Below are 15,967 nucleotides of genomic sequence, written 5' to 3' on the forward strand. Positions count from 1 at the left end.
AGGTTGTTCACATCGACAGTGTCACTCCCAGGTTGTTCACATCGACAGTGTCACTCCCAGGATGTTCACATTGACAGTGTCACTCCCAGGTTGTTCATATAGACAGTGTCACTCAGTGTCACTCCCAGGTTGTTCACATCGACAGTGTCACTCCCAGGTTGTTCACATCGACAGTGTCACTCCCAGGTTGTTCACATCGACAGTGTCACTCCCAGGTTGTTCACATCGACAGTGTCACTCCCAGGTTGTTCACATCGACAGTGTCACTCCCAGGTTGTTCACATCGACAGTGTCACTCCCAGGTTGTTCACATCGGCAGTGTCACTCCCAGGTTGTTCACATCGACAGTGTCACTCCCAGGTTGTTCATATTGACAGTGTCACTCCCAGGTTGTTCATATTGACAGTGTCACTCCCAGGTTGTTCATACTGACAGTGTCACTCCCAGGTTCATATTGACAGTGTCACTCCCAGGTTCATATTGACAGTGTCACTCCCAGGTTGTTCACATTGACAGTGTCACTCCCAGGTTGTTCACATTGACAGTGTCACTCCCAGGTTTCTCACATTGACAGTGTCACTCCCAAGTTGTTCATATTGACAGTGTCACTCCCAGGTTGTTCATATTGACAGTGTCACTCCCAGGTTGTTCATATTGACAGTGTCACTCCCAGGTTGTTCATATTGACAGTGTCACTCCCAGGTTGTTCATATTGACAGTGTCACTCCCAAGTTGTTCACATTGACAGTGTCACTCCCAGGTTGTTCACATAGACAGTGTCACTCCCAGGTTGTTCTTATCGACAGTGTCACTCCCAGGTTGTTCATATTGACAGTGTCGCTCCCAGGTTGTTCATATTCCAAGAAGATAGAAGTATTGGGAGGGGGGGTGGGGTGGCATTGTATGTCCGAGATCGCTTGAACTGTTGCATAAAAACGGGTATTAAGTCTGAAGTAACACATACAGAGTCTGTTTGGATAGAATTTTCAGAGGGGCATGAAAAACTGATTTTAGGAGTGATATACCGTCCCCCAAACTTAGATAGGGACCAAGGGAAACTACTATGGGAGGAAATTGTTAAGGCCACAAGGCACGATAATGTAGTAATTCTAGGAGACTTTAACTTTAGTCATGTTGATTGGAATTTCTTGACTGGGAATTTAGAATCATACGACTTCTTAGAAGTATTTCAGGATTGTTTTTTGAAGCAGTTTGTGACAGAACCTACAAGGGGAAATAGCCTGCTTGACTTAGTTATGTCAAACAATGAATCCCTTGTTAATAATTTAGAAATTTCAGAGGAACTGGGTGCTAGCGACCACAAATCAATTACATTTAGCATTGAATGGAAGTACGATAGTAGCGATAATTCAGTAACAGTCCCAGATTTTCGCTTAGCAGATTACGATGGGCTTAGAGAACACTTATCATCTGTTGACTGGGGTAACGAAGAGAGCTATCAATATGACAGTTTTCTGAACACTATACATGCTGCTCAAGGAGCGTTTATCCCATATAAAGAAATTAGATCAAATAGAAATGACCCAAAATGGATGAATAATAGGCTCAAATATCTACTAGGGCATAAGAAAGGAATTTATAGGCGTATCAAAAGAGGTGAGGGTCATCTTATGAATCAGTATATTGACATTAAGAGGGACATTAAAAAGGGGATAAGAAAAGCTAAAAGGGACTATGAAATTAAAGTTGCTAGGGATTCTAAAACTAACCCAAAAAGTTTTTTCCAGGTCTATAGAACAAAAGTTAGAGATAAGATAGGTCCCCTTAAAAATAACTATGGGCACCTTACTGACAAAGAGAATGAAATGTGCTTGATTTTAAATAATTATTTTCTCTCAGTTTTTACACAGGAAGACACTAACAATATTCCAGTAATTAATTTTTACAGTGGGCTAGAAGAAGATAAATTATGTAACATCACAGTCACTAGTGAGATGGTTGTGAAGCAGATAGACAGACTAAAGCAAAATAAGTCGCCGGGTCCTGATGAGGTTTTTTCAAGGGTTCTTAAGGAATGCAAAATGGAACTCTGTGAACCATTAACTAATATTTTTAATTTATCTCTTCAAACAGGTGTAGTGTCTGATATGTGGAAGATGGCTAATGTAATTCCTATTTTTAAAACAGGGGACAAGTCGTTACCGTCAAATTATCGCCCAATAAGCCTGACCTCAATTGTAGGCAAATTACTAGAGTCAATTATAGCTGAGATTATAAGAAGCCATCTCGATAAGCATAGCTTGATTAATGATACTCAGCATGGATTCACAAGATTGCGGTCTTTTCTAACTAATTTATTAACTTTCTTCAGTAAAGCTTTTGAGGCTGTTGACCACAATAAAGAATTTGATATTATTTACTTAGATTTTAGTAAGGCTTTTGATAGAGTTCCGCACCATAGACTGTTAAAGAAAGTGGCAGCTCATGGCATTGGGGGAAAAGTGCTCTCGTGGATCGAGTCATGGCTCACTGACAGGAAGCAGAGAGTTTCCATAAATGGGGTTAAGTCCGAGTGGGGATCTGTAACAAGTGGCGTTCCACAGGGATCAGTCTTGGGCCCGTTGTTGTTTATAATATATATCAATGATCTTGATGAGGGAATTACTAGTGATATGAGCAAATTCGCCGATGACACAAAGATAGGTAGGATAATTGATTCAAACGTAGATGTTATGGAACTTCAGGAGGATTTAAACAAACTCCATTCTTGGTCAGAAAAGTGGCAGATGCAGTTCAATGTAGATAAATGCAAGGTTCTGAAGCTTGGGAGTGCCCATAATCCTAGTACTTATAAGTTTAATGATGTAGAACTTAGCCATACAGATTGCGAAAAGGACTTGGGGGTTATGGTGAGCAGCAACCTTAAACCAAGACAGCAATGCCTAAGCGTACGTAATAAGGCAAATAGATTACTGGGATTTATATCAAGAAGTGTAAGCAACAGAAGTCCAGAGGTCATACTGCAGCTTTATACATCATTAGTAAGGCCTCACCTAGATTATGCAGCTCAGTTCTGGTCTCCGTATTACAAAATGGACATAAATTCGTTAGAAAATATTCAGCGTAGGATGACTAAATTAATGCATAGCATTAGAAATCTTCCTTATGAAGAAAGATTGAAGACTCTTAAGTTACATTCACTTGTTAGACGAAGAATGAGGGGAGAGCTGATCGAAGTGTATAAGTGGAAGATAGGTATTAATAAAGGGGATATTAATAAGGTCTTGAGGATGTCTCTCCAAGAGAGAACCCGCAGTAATGGATTTAAATTAGATAAGTTTAGATTTAGAAAGGACATAGGTAAGTATTGGTTTGGAAATAGGGTAGTTGATGAGTGGAACAGTCTACCTAGTTGGGTTATTGAGGCTGGGACTTTGGGTAGTTTCAAATCTAGGTTGGATAAGTACATGAGTGGGAGGGGTTGGATTTGAGTGGGACTTTCACATCAGAGCTTATTTCTTGGGTGGCATTGAAAATTGGGCAAATGTTTTGTTAGTGGGATGAATTGTAAAGGACCTGCCTAGCATGGGCCAGCAGGCCTCCTGCAGTGTTCCTCCTTTCTTATGTTCTTATGTTCTTATATTGACAGTGTCACTCCCAGGTTGTTCATATCGACAGTGTGACTCCCAGTTGTTCATATTGACAGTGTCACTCCCAGGTTGTTCATATTGACAGTGTCACTCCCAGGTTGTTCATATTGACAGTGTCACTCCCAGGTTGTTCATATTGACAGTGTCACTCCCAGGTTGTTCATATTGACAGTGTCACTCCCAGGTTATTCACACTGACAGTATCACTCCCAGGTTGTTCACATTGACAGTATCACTCCCAGGTTGTTCACATTGACAGTGTCACTCCCAGGTTGTTCACATTGACAGTGTCACTCCCAGGTTGTTCACATTGACAGTGTCACTCCCAGGTTGTTCATATTGACAGTGTCACTCCCAGGTTATTCACACTGACAGTATCACTCCCAGGTTGTTCACATTGACAGTATCACTCCCAGGTTGTTCACATTGACAGTGTCACTCCCAGGTTGTTCACATTGACAGTATCACTCCCAGGTTGTTCACATTGACAGTGTCACTCCCAGGTTGTTCACATTGACAGTGTCACTCCCAAGTTCTTCGAATTGACAGCGTCACTCCCAGGTTGTTCACAGTGACAGTGTCACTCCCAGGTTGTTCATATTGACAGTGTCACTCCCAGGTTGTTCATACTGACAGTGTCACTCCCAGGTTGTTCATACTGACAGTGTCACTCCCAGGTTGTTCATACTGACAGTGTCACTCCCAGGTTGTTCATACTGACAGTGTCACTCCCAGGTTGTTCATACTGACAGTGTCACTCCCAGGTTGTTCATATTGACAGTGTCACTCCCAGGTTGTTCATATTGACAGTGTCACTCCCAGGTTGTTCATATTGACAGTGTCACTCCCAGGTTGTTCATATTGACAGTGTCACTCCCAGGTTGTTCATATTGACAGTGTCACTCCCAGGTTGTTCATATTGACAGTGTCACTCCCAGGTTGTTCATATTGACAGTGTCACTCCCAGGTTGTTCATATTGACAGTGTCACTCCCAGGTTGTTCATATTGACAGTGTCACTCCCAGGTTGTTCACACCCTATCCACATTTCCTTCTGAATTCACTTCCCGCACCTCCTGAAGATTTCCCATGTGAACAATCCCACATACCTTAATTTGAGTTACCAGGGGCCAACCCTCCCCCTGCCCGAAAGCCCCACACACACTGTCCCCCACCCTCATGAGCATAGGCTTCTCCCTATTAATCTTTATCCCCGTTGCCACTACAGATCTCTCCACCAATTCACCCACCTTCCGTAAACCCTTAGACCTCCTGAACAGAACTACATTATCATCTATGTAACTCACGATCCCCGGTTCCACAGACACCCCGCCCCTCACCACTCCATCCCTCACACCCTATCGCACAGCCATATAAAATGGGTCCTGGAGCAATGCAAAAAGAACCTGCGACACAGGGCATCCCTGCCGCAGGCCTCGTTCCGTCCAAACAAGTTCCCCTAGCCTACCATTCACTTGCACCCTCACCAGAGCCTGCTCATACAACACCTTAGCCCACCGGACAATTTCCCTCCCCAACCCCTGCCATTCCATAAACTTCCACAACGCCTCACGCTCCACACAGTCATACGCTGCATGCCAATCTAACGCTAATACCCTACCCTCGTCTTCCCCCCCCCACTTTCATCTAGAAACCTGCGTATGATCCTTTTCCCCCACAGACATCGAATGCCCAGGCATCCCATATTGACCTTCATCCAAAACTCTGTCAAGAACTCTTTTCATCCTATTTCCTAACACTTTAGCAAAGATCTTGTAATCACCACACATTAAGGTAATCGATCGGTAATCATGCACATATTCACAAGACTCCTTTTTAGGGATCATGACCACCACACCCGTTCTCTGCAGTTCCCCCAATCTGCCCATGGTTTTCATCGCATTAAATAAAACCACTAAAAAGTCACGCAAACAGTCCAAATGTTCCTTATAAAAATTGCAAGGGATACAGTCAATACCTGGCGATTTTTCCCACACTCATTCCCTCCACTGCCATCCTAATTTCCTCCTCACTTAAAGGTCCATTCAAGTCCAGCCGATCCTTATGCACTAGATTACAACATACTCATTCACTCATTTCACCTGGCGCCTCACAATTAACCCCCACACTCATACCACGCCTCTCATACCACGCATCCACATAACCCATACCCTCCATTGATGAAAGCACCTGCCCCTGACGATACCCCTCCACTTGCTCCTTAACCCTGAAGCTCATCATTTCCGTTGCCCTGCGACATTTCCCCTGCTCTCGCAAGACGCACGCCGAAGGTCGGCCACCATATAAGACCTCTTCAAGTCCTCCAGCAACACGCACCACAGTATCGCCGTCATCAACAGATGGGTATTCTGGCCATTGAGCGTGCCACTCACCAGTTCCACACAAACAGTGTTGACACTCTTGCGTTCACCTTTCGCCATTATGAAGGTACTGTCACCTGCCACCACGGGTCAAAAGTGCAGCTCCACGGATGTCTTTTCTACCCGAGGGTTGAGAAACGAAAGGTCTAAAGGACTGTTATCAGGTTTACGTCGTAGGTTGTTTCTGTACCGTCTGCAGTCTTCATGGCAAACTGTATCTTCAGCTTCTGACTGACTTACTGTCAGGCTCTACTGTCAAGCTCTACTGTGCATTCTTTAGTGGGATGTTTCCCAGCACACCACACTAAAAATGTAGCATTCCACAGTCAATTACAACATGGCCATAGTGCTGGAGTTTGTAACACCTAATTTGAGGAGGCAGGTACTCTTCGATGGGTAGGAAACGTAGACCAGGTACCCAGATATTGGAGGGAGGGGCACAGGATCTTCCCAACTGACAATAATTTGGGATCTTTAAGTGTTGTAGGCTTGATGATATGTTCACATCGAGTTAGATAGGATGAGTCCATGTATCATAATCTAAAGATTATGATACTAACCCATTTTCTAAAGTGGTGAGTGTCTGATGGAGGGTGGAGCAGCTTCATACCTCCATAAGTTGTATTAAGCAGGACACTGATCACATCATCATTCTGTTCCACAAATACATAGTTGTGAGAGTTATTTCTAAATTGGATCCTTGCCATAGGATGTTTCTTCACTTCTTCCATTAGCTATGCACACTTATCGGGCAGCAGGGTGTTGTCAGGGAAGTTCTGCTTAACACATTCTTCCTTAGAAGAAAGGTTTGTTGCAACCTGTGTGCACTAAGGACGTTTAATGTCACATTGCCTACGAGTCAAGTGAGCCTGACTACATCGGCGCTCTAGTTCTCTCTCACATTTTCTCCTTTACTTAAATGTCTGAAAGCTATCAACATTTCCATCACATGCGGAATATGTTCCTCTATGACAGTTGCCATGTTTGCCAGTGATGATATCTCATGTAAGACTCACAACACAAGAATTCCTCACTTATCTTTTCCTTATAGCTTATGCAAGAAAAAATATTTAAAGTCTGAATTCTAACAGATCATATGACACAAAGGTTGAAATTTAATGAACACTTCCAGTTAACTTAACTCAGGTTACTACTACTTAATACGATACACACACCACTAAAAATACATTCAGAGACTTCTTGTATGGGTGTTAATAATATGGCAAATATAATGGATGGTATAGACAAGGCTTTACACCTAAGCACAAATTACAAAGATAAAAAGAGAGAAAATAAAAAAATGTTGAGTAAGCTTGATCATAAAATAAGAATTCTGAAATATATCACATTGAACAAATGTGTTCAAATTCAATTAACACTTCCAGTTGACTCGCTTCAGGCTGCTGCCACCTAATATGTTGCCTCACTGAAATAATTATATTGCACACATCACAATGAATGGTGAAGACAGCCTCTTACACCCAAGCACAAATTATAAGGAAAATTACTTTGGAAAAAGAAGAACAAAAAAGCTGAGTATAAGTGTGAATTCCAACAAAGATGACATTTAACAAAGTGGTTCATACATGAACTTGTATAAAAGAAATTTAATCAGAGAACCAGCACAATTATATAACCTATTGCACAGCTGCACCTTTGAGGCAGTGCCAATGATATAAAGCAGACATCGGTACTACAGGCACACACAGGTACACACAGATACTACAGGCACACACAGATACTACAGGTACACACAGATACTACAGGCACACACAGATACTACAGGTACACACAGATACTACAGGTACACACAGATACTACAGGTACACACAGATACTACAGGTACACACAGATACTACAGGTACACACAGATACTACAGGCACACACAGATACTACAGGCACACACAGATACTACAGGTACACACAGATACTACAGGTACACACAGACACTACAGGTACACACAGATACTACAGGTACACACAGATACTACAAGTACACACAGATACTACAGGTACACACAGATACTACAGGCACACACAGATACTACAGGTACACACAGATACTACAGGTACACACAGATACTACAGGTACACACAGATACTACAGGTACACACAGATACTACAGGTACACACAGATACTACAGGTACACACAGATACTACAGGTACACACAGATACTACAGGTACACACAGATACTACAGGTACACACAGATACTACAGGTACACACAGATACTACAGGTACACACAGATACTACAGGTACACACAGATACTACAGGTACACACAGATACTACAGGTACACACAGATACTACAGGCACACACAGATACTACAGGCACACACAGACACTACAGGTACACACAGATACTACAGGTACACACAGATACTACAGGTACACACAGACACTACAGGTACACACAGATACTACAGGTACACACAGACACTACAGGTACACACAGACACTACAGGTACACACAGACACTACAGGTACACACAGATACTACAGGTACACACAGATACTACAGGTACACACAGACACTACAGGTACACACAGATACTACAGGCACACACAGATACTACAGGTACACACAGACACTACAGGTACACACAGATACTACAGGTACACACAGATACTACAGGTACACACAGATACTACAGGTACACACAGATACTACAGGTACACACAGATACTACAGGTACACACAGATACTACAGGTACACACAGATACTACAGGTACACACAGATACTACAGGTACACACAGATTCTACAGATACTACAGGTACACACAGATACTACAGGTACACACAGACACTACAGGTACACACAGATACTACAGGTACACACAGATACTACAGGTACACACAGATACTACAGGTACACACAGATACTACAGGTACACACAGATACTACAGGTACACACAGATACTACAGGTACACACAGATACTACAGGTACACACAGACACTACAGGTACACACAGATACTACAGGTACACACAGATACTACAGGTACACACAGACACACAGATACTACAGGTACACACAGACACTACAGGTACACACAGATACTACAGGTACACACAGATACTACAGGTACACACATACTACAGGTACACACAGACACTACAGGTACACACAGATACTACAGGCACACACAGATACTACAGGTACACACAGATACTACAGGTACACACAGATACTACAGGCACACACACATACTACAGGTACACACAGATACACAGGATACTACAGGCACACACAGGTACACACAGACACTACAGGTACACACAGATACTACAGGTACACACAGATACTACAGGTACACACAGATACACACAGACACTACAGATACTACAGGTACACACAGATACTACAGGTACACACAGATACTACAGGCACACACAGATACTACAGGTACACACAGATACTACAGGTACACACAGACACTACAGGTACACACAGACACTACAGGTACACACAGGTACTACAGGTACACACAGATACTACAGGTACACACAGATACTACAGGCACACACAGATACTACAGGTACACACAGACACTACAGGTACACACAGATACTACAGGAACACACAGATACTACAGGTACACACAGGGTACACACAGATACTACACACACAGATACTACAGGTACACACAGATACTACAGGTACACACAGATACTACAGGCACACACAGATACTACAGGTACACACAGATACTACAGGTACACACAGATACTACAGGCACACACAGGTTCTACAGGCACACACAGATACTACAGGTACACACAGATACTACAGGTACACACAGGTTCTACAGGCACACACAGATACTACAGGTACACACAGATACTACAGGTACACACAGATACTACAGGCACACACAGATACTACAGGCACACACAGATACTACAGGTACACACAGATACTACAGGTACACACAGATACTACAGGTACACACAGATACTACAGGTACACACAGATACTACAGGTACACACAGATACTACAGGTACACACAGATACTACAGGTACACACAGATACTACAGGTACACACAGGTTCTACAGGCACACACAGATACAGGTACACACAGATACTACAGGTACACACAGATACTACAGGCACACACAGATACTACAGGTACACACAGATACTACAGGTACACACAGATACTACAGGCACACACAGATACTACAGGCACACACAGATACTACAGGTACACACAGATACTACAGGCACACACAGATACTACAGGTACACACAGATACTACAGGTTACTACAGGCACACACAGGTACTAGAGTTACATACAGGTACTGCAGGTAAACAGGAATTAATGGGTAATATTCAATGGAATGTTCTCACATACGTCAAGATCTGCAAAGTAAGACAAATTAGGACAAAAAGGAGCTTACATGAAATATATGAGTTACTTAACAACAGCAACAATTGTATGTACACAATATATGAGTTACTTAACAACAACAAGGACTGCAAGTATACAATATATGGGTTATTTAACAACAGCAACAATTGTACGTGTACAATATATTAGTTACTTAACAACAACAAGGACTGCAAGTATACAATATATGGGTTACTTAACAACAGCAAGGGTTGTAAGTATACAATATATGGGTTACTTAACAGCAACAATTGTAAGTATACAATATACAAGTTACCTAACAACAACAAAGACTGCAAGTATACAATATATGGGTTACTTAACAACAGCAATGGTTGTAAGTATACATATGGGTTACTTAACAACATTAAGGATTGTACGTATACAATATATGGGTTACTTAATAACAGCAAGGATTGTAAGTATACAATATGTGGGTTACTTAACAAGAGCAAGGATTGTAAATATACAATATAAGGGTTACTTAAAAAGAGCAGGGATTGTAAGTATACAATATATGGGTTACTTAACAGCAAGGATTGTAAGTATACAATATGTGGGTTAGTTAACAAGAGCAAGGATTGTAAATATACAATATAAGGGTTACTTAAAAAGAGCAGGGATTGTAAGTATACAATATATGGGTTACTTAACAGCAAGGATTGTAAGTATACAATATGAGCTTTCTCTTGCACACTAACAGAGGAAGAATAAAAAAAATAAACATATTTGTAAGTTTAATTTACTTATTGTTTAATAAAAACACTGCGAAATAGCTGTTGAAATGAAAATGGAAATAAGTCACTTTTCCTGACTTAGTTATCTTAGGTAATTCACACAATAATAATAATAATAATAATAATAATAATAATAATATCTTTATTTCCACAAGTACATGTACAAGGTATACAGGCCTAGCTGACATCAATGACATACTCCTACATAGAAAGCCCCTTGTTATGCAGAGCGTTTCGGGCAAATTAGGTCAGTTTTGTCAGAGGATGTGACCCACACCAGCCCACCAACACTCAGGTACCCATTTTACTGATGGGTGAACATAGACAACCGGTGTAAGGAAACAAGCCCAGTGTTTCAACCCTCTCCGGGAATCGAACCCGGACGCTCTTAGTGTGAAGCGAAAGCTTTTGCCACCAGGCGACGAGCCACTAAGTATGTATGGTAGTTTGTGTAGCTGTATGTAGATGAACCTGTACCCAAACTCGCTTACACACATGTTATCATGTATGACAATTGTTATCATGTACACCTCTATTGTTATAAACTTATTTACTGTTGGTGAGGCGGCAAGTCCACACATCACACATTACCACTCACTCAGAATACACTGCTGGTAATACTGACTTAACGTATGTATAAATCATAACGATAGCATCATTAGGTCTCTTCAATGTTCATGATAATAACGGGTGTGGGTAGGGGATCAGCTGTTGTTGTTTACTCCAGCAGGACGACCAACGTCAGCATTCTTCAGCCATAGAGTTGTCAGGAAGTGGAATAGTCTCTGCCTGTCTTCTGGAGGGAACTTGGCAAGTTCCTGAAATTAATTTCTGATCAGCCAGGAAGTGTTGCTAACGTTGGACTTCGTGCTGCTAGCATCATTAGGCTGGTTAATCAGGCTATCAAACAGGAGGCCTGGTCCAGTACCAAGCCACTATGGCGATGACCCCCGAGCCATCAACAGGTCGTCACTGTTAGGTAAGACACATATGCAACAGTTAGGTATCTTTATTATGAAACGTTTCGCCTACACAGTAGGCTTCTTCAGTCGAGTACAGAAAAGTTGATAGAAGCAGAAGATACTTGAAGACGATGTAATCAGTCCATCACCCTTAAAGTTTTGAGGTGGTCAGTCCCTCAGTCTGGAGAAGAGCATTGTTCCATAGTATGAAACAATATTGTTTCATACTATGGAACAATGCTCTTCTCCAGACTGAGGGACTGACCACCTCAAAACTTTAAGGGTGATGGACTGATTACATCGTCTTCAAGTATCTTCTGCTTCTATCAACTTATCTGTACTTGACTGAAGAAGCCTACTGTGTAGGCGAAACGTTTCATAATAAAGATACCTAACTGTTGCATATGTGTCTTACCTAACAACCTGTCGGTATTTTATACCATTTTAATGTTCAGGTCGTCACTGCTGTCGCTGTCCTCTTCGTCTTCCTCTTGCTCCTGCTTCGCCCTTGCAGCCACAGTCGCCACCGCTTCCTCTGTCTTCGGAAGTAACAGGCGAAATCGTGGCGGATGCATGACCCCGCTTTGTGCTCGGAATAGTGGAGGGAATCGGACACTGCCAAAAGTCCGACCTCTCACAAAAGTAGAGTGTGATAACTGTAAGGAATATTAGAGTAACCTGTCAGTGTAAACATTATGAGGAGTTACACATCGATAACTTAGGTGCCAGGTTTGTTATATTTAAGGTGTAAAAAGAGTAAAGAATAATTTTTAACAATGAATTTTATCGTGATCGTGTTATCATGATTAATAATGTATTACATGATAAAGAAACTCACAAGGACTTTCAACGTGGGACGTATTTCATTAGTGATTCTCTCAACTTTCTCCATGATGGCGGAGCTGGAGTCTTCCAGGAGGACAGGGACAGCTGTGGCACCTATCTCTCTGGTCATGTCCAGAGCCTTCTTGATAGTCTCCTGAACCTGTTATCAACAACTCAGACATTACTGGTGGTCTCCTCTCTAACACACTCTCTTGTTAAATAATCAAGTCTTATATCTTCAAATATCACTCACACCCTCTCTTCTACCCTTCCCAGCATATCTCTTACACTTTCCTTCAACTCTTCCTCCAGTATCCCCTACACCTTTCTTCAATCCTTCCTAGCATATCCCCTATACCTTTAACCAGTCTTAGCGTATCCCCTACATATCCTCCATCCCTTCCTAGGATATAATCTACACCATCCTTCAATCATTCCTAGCATATGCACTACACCTTCAACCTTTCCTGGGATATCACATACACTTACCTTCAACGTTTCATAGCATATCCCCTACACCTTCCTTCAATTCTTCCTAGCATATCCCCTACACCTTCCTTCCACCCTCGACTTATCAATCTTACTCCATATTTTCTAACTGAACCTCAAATATCTTTCTACTGATTCCTAAGTATTGATACAAAACACTGACGTTATACAAAACATCTCCACTGCCTCCATCATCCTTCTCACTGCAACAGTTTCTAATAATAATAGTAATAATAATAATAATAATAATAATAATAATAATAATAATAATAATTAACTTTATTTCTACAAATACATGTTATACAGGCCTAGCTGACGACAGTACATACTATTGTTTAGATAGCCCCTTGTTATGCAGAGCTTTTCTGGGAAATTAGGTCAGTTTTGTCTCAGGATGCGACCCACACCAGTCGGCTAACACCCAGGTACCCATTGTTACTAATGGGTGAACATGGACATCCGGTGTAAGGAAACACACCCAGTGTTTGAACCCCTTCGCCGGGAATCGAACCCGAACTCTCATCATGTGAAGCGAGAGCTTTTGCCACCAGGCCACTGGGTACTGTTGTTATGCACCCCATACCCATTCTATGGGCGGTATTCAAAAGATTACAGAGGTACATAATGGGCCCAGGGACTGTGCCCCCAAAGTTTTCATTGCTGAACAAGTTACAAAGGTAATGAACAATCTACATGCCACGATCATGAACAAATTACAAAGTAATGAGCCATACACACGTTCACACCCGGTCATAACTGTAATGAGTTATTAATGCAAATATTAATTAGGACACACACACACACACACAGGGGCCAGGAGCTGAGTTTTGATCCCTGCAACTACAATTATGTGAGTATACACACACACACACACACACACACATACACATACACAAAAGCACACACACCAGTTTGGAAACCACATCTAGCTAAGCACGTAAAGAAACTAGAGAAATTGCGAAGGTTTGCAACAAGACTAGTCCCAGAGCTAAGGGGTATGTCCTACGAGGACAGGTTAAGGAAAATCGACCTGACGACACTGGAGGACAGGAGAGATAGGAGGGACATGATAACGACATATAAAATACTGAGAGGAATTGACAAAGTGGACAGAAACAGAATGTTTCAGAGATGGGACGCAGCAACTTGGGGGACACAGTTGGAAATTGAAGACACAGATGAATCACAGGGATGTTAAGAAGTATTTCGTCAGTCACAGAGTAGTCAGGAAGTGGAATAGTTTGGGAAGCGATGTAGTGGAGGCAGGATAACGACATAGAAAATACTGCGTGGAATAGATAAGGTGGACAGAGACAGGGTGTTCCAGACAGGGGGCACGGAAACAAGGGGGTCACACTTGTCTGCCTCTTGCAAACCCACTCGAAGGAAAGCTTTACTTAAGTCAGCCATAAAGGCATAATTCTTAACCCTGAAATTTAACAAAATATCCTATTTTTTCTGTCAGTGACGGAAATGTCATTACACAAGTCATTTAAACTTGGTACATTCTTACTACTACTAGCACTACAATTAAAAGCAATTCTTAAGGGAGTAGTTTTAGACTCCTCCTTAACTCCAAGGTGGGTAAGTAATGACCATAAATTTTTGCATGCTCAGGAGGTACCTCAACTATGAATTTATTCTTCAGCTGTCCATTAATTATATCATCATATGCAGTCAATAATTTTGGTGTCTTACTCATTTTGTGGAGCTGAGCCTTTAATTGCCCATATGCCATTCTATAAATTGTAGGCAATTCTGGATGATTCAACTTCAACGGGAGTCGCACCCAATATTGTCCAGATTCATACTTAATATTCTTCAGGTATTGTTCCTGAGTAAAGGTTCTAAAGTGACATCTTTTTTGGTTTATTTGATTTTACTCAGTAGCTCCTACATTTTTAGCTTAAAGTATAAGCCACATAATCATATTTGTTAGTCGTTAACAGTAATTATATTTAATTTTTGATAATTGCAACAGTTTAATTCTCAGTGGTGGGCACAGCTAACCGAAAAGTTAGCTTTTGCTAACCGCTAATCTTCTAACTAAAAAGTTAGCTCCACTAACGCTAAACGGCCGAAAAAAATTAGCGGAAACTAAAGCTAAACACTATCCGCTAACTTTTTCACATGAATTAGGATTCGGTTTAGATTTTTTGTCTTTTACTTTTTCTTTTAAGATTTTTAGAACAGACCAGAATGAATGTCAAGGTCATATGATGATCAAGTGCCGCTAGTGCGAAAATAGAAAATAGTGACTGTCTAATTTTGTGATGTAACGCGAACGACCGACAATTATTATTATTATAATCAAGGGGGAAGCGCTAAACCCGGAGGATTATACAGCGCCTGGGGGGGGGGATGTGGAAGGCATTCAGGCTTAATTCGGGGAACTGGAGCACAGATCCAATTCCCTAAATCAAGAGCCCCTCACCAACATCAAGGAACCTTCCTTGAGGGGAACGACCGACAAGGACACACTTGTCGCTGTACTGAAGCATCCCATAGTTAGCTTATTTGACTGTTTTCTTCATTAGTTCCAGTTACTCATTCTATTC

General features: G+C 41.6%; 1 protein-coding gene across 2 annotated transcripts in view; it reads right to left on the reverse strand.

Moving 5' to 3' along the window:
- Positions 1-12,374: 12,374 nt before the first annotated feature.
- The window catches only part of LOC128691295 (E3 ubiquitin-protein ligase TRIM13-like), a 56,690-nt gene continuing 53,097 nt past the window's right edge, over positions 12,375-15,967 (reverse strand). Inside the window, exons 4-5 of one of the 2 annotated variants that reach the window (XM_070083419.1) lie at positions 12,934-13,080; positions 12,375-12,751 (exon numbers count right to left, since the gene is read on the reverse strand). In XM_070083419.1, coding sequence (XP_069939520.1) covers positions 12,530-12,751; positions 12,934-13,080 — 369 coding nt within the window. In that variant the 3' untranslated portion in view covers positions 12,375-12,529. The remainder of the gene's footprint in view (positions 12,752-12,933; positions 13,081-15,967) is intronic. The other variant, XM_070083420.1, reaches the window with a different exon arrangement.

Source organism: Cherax quadricarinatus, chromosome 9 (assembly GCF_038502225.1).
Source record: "Cherax quadricarinatus isolate ZL_2023a chromosome 9, ASM3850222v1, whole genome shotgun sequence".
NCBI classification, from domain to species: Eukaryota; Metazoa; Arthropoda; class Malacostraca; order Decapoda; family Parastacidae; genus Cherax; species Cherax quadricarinatus.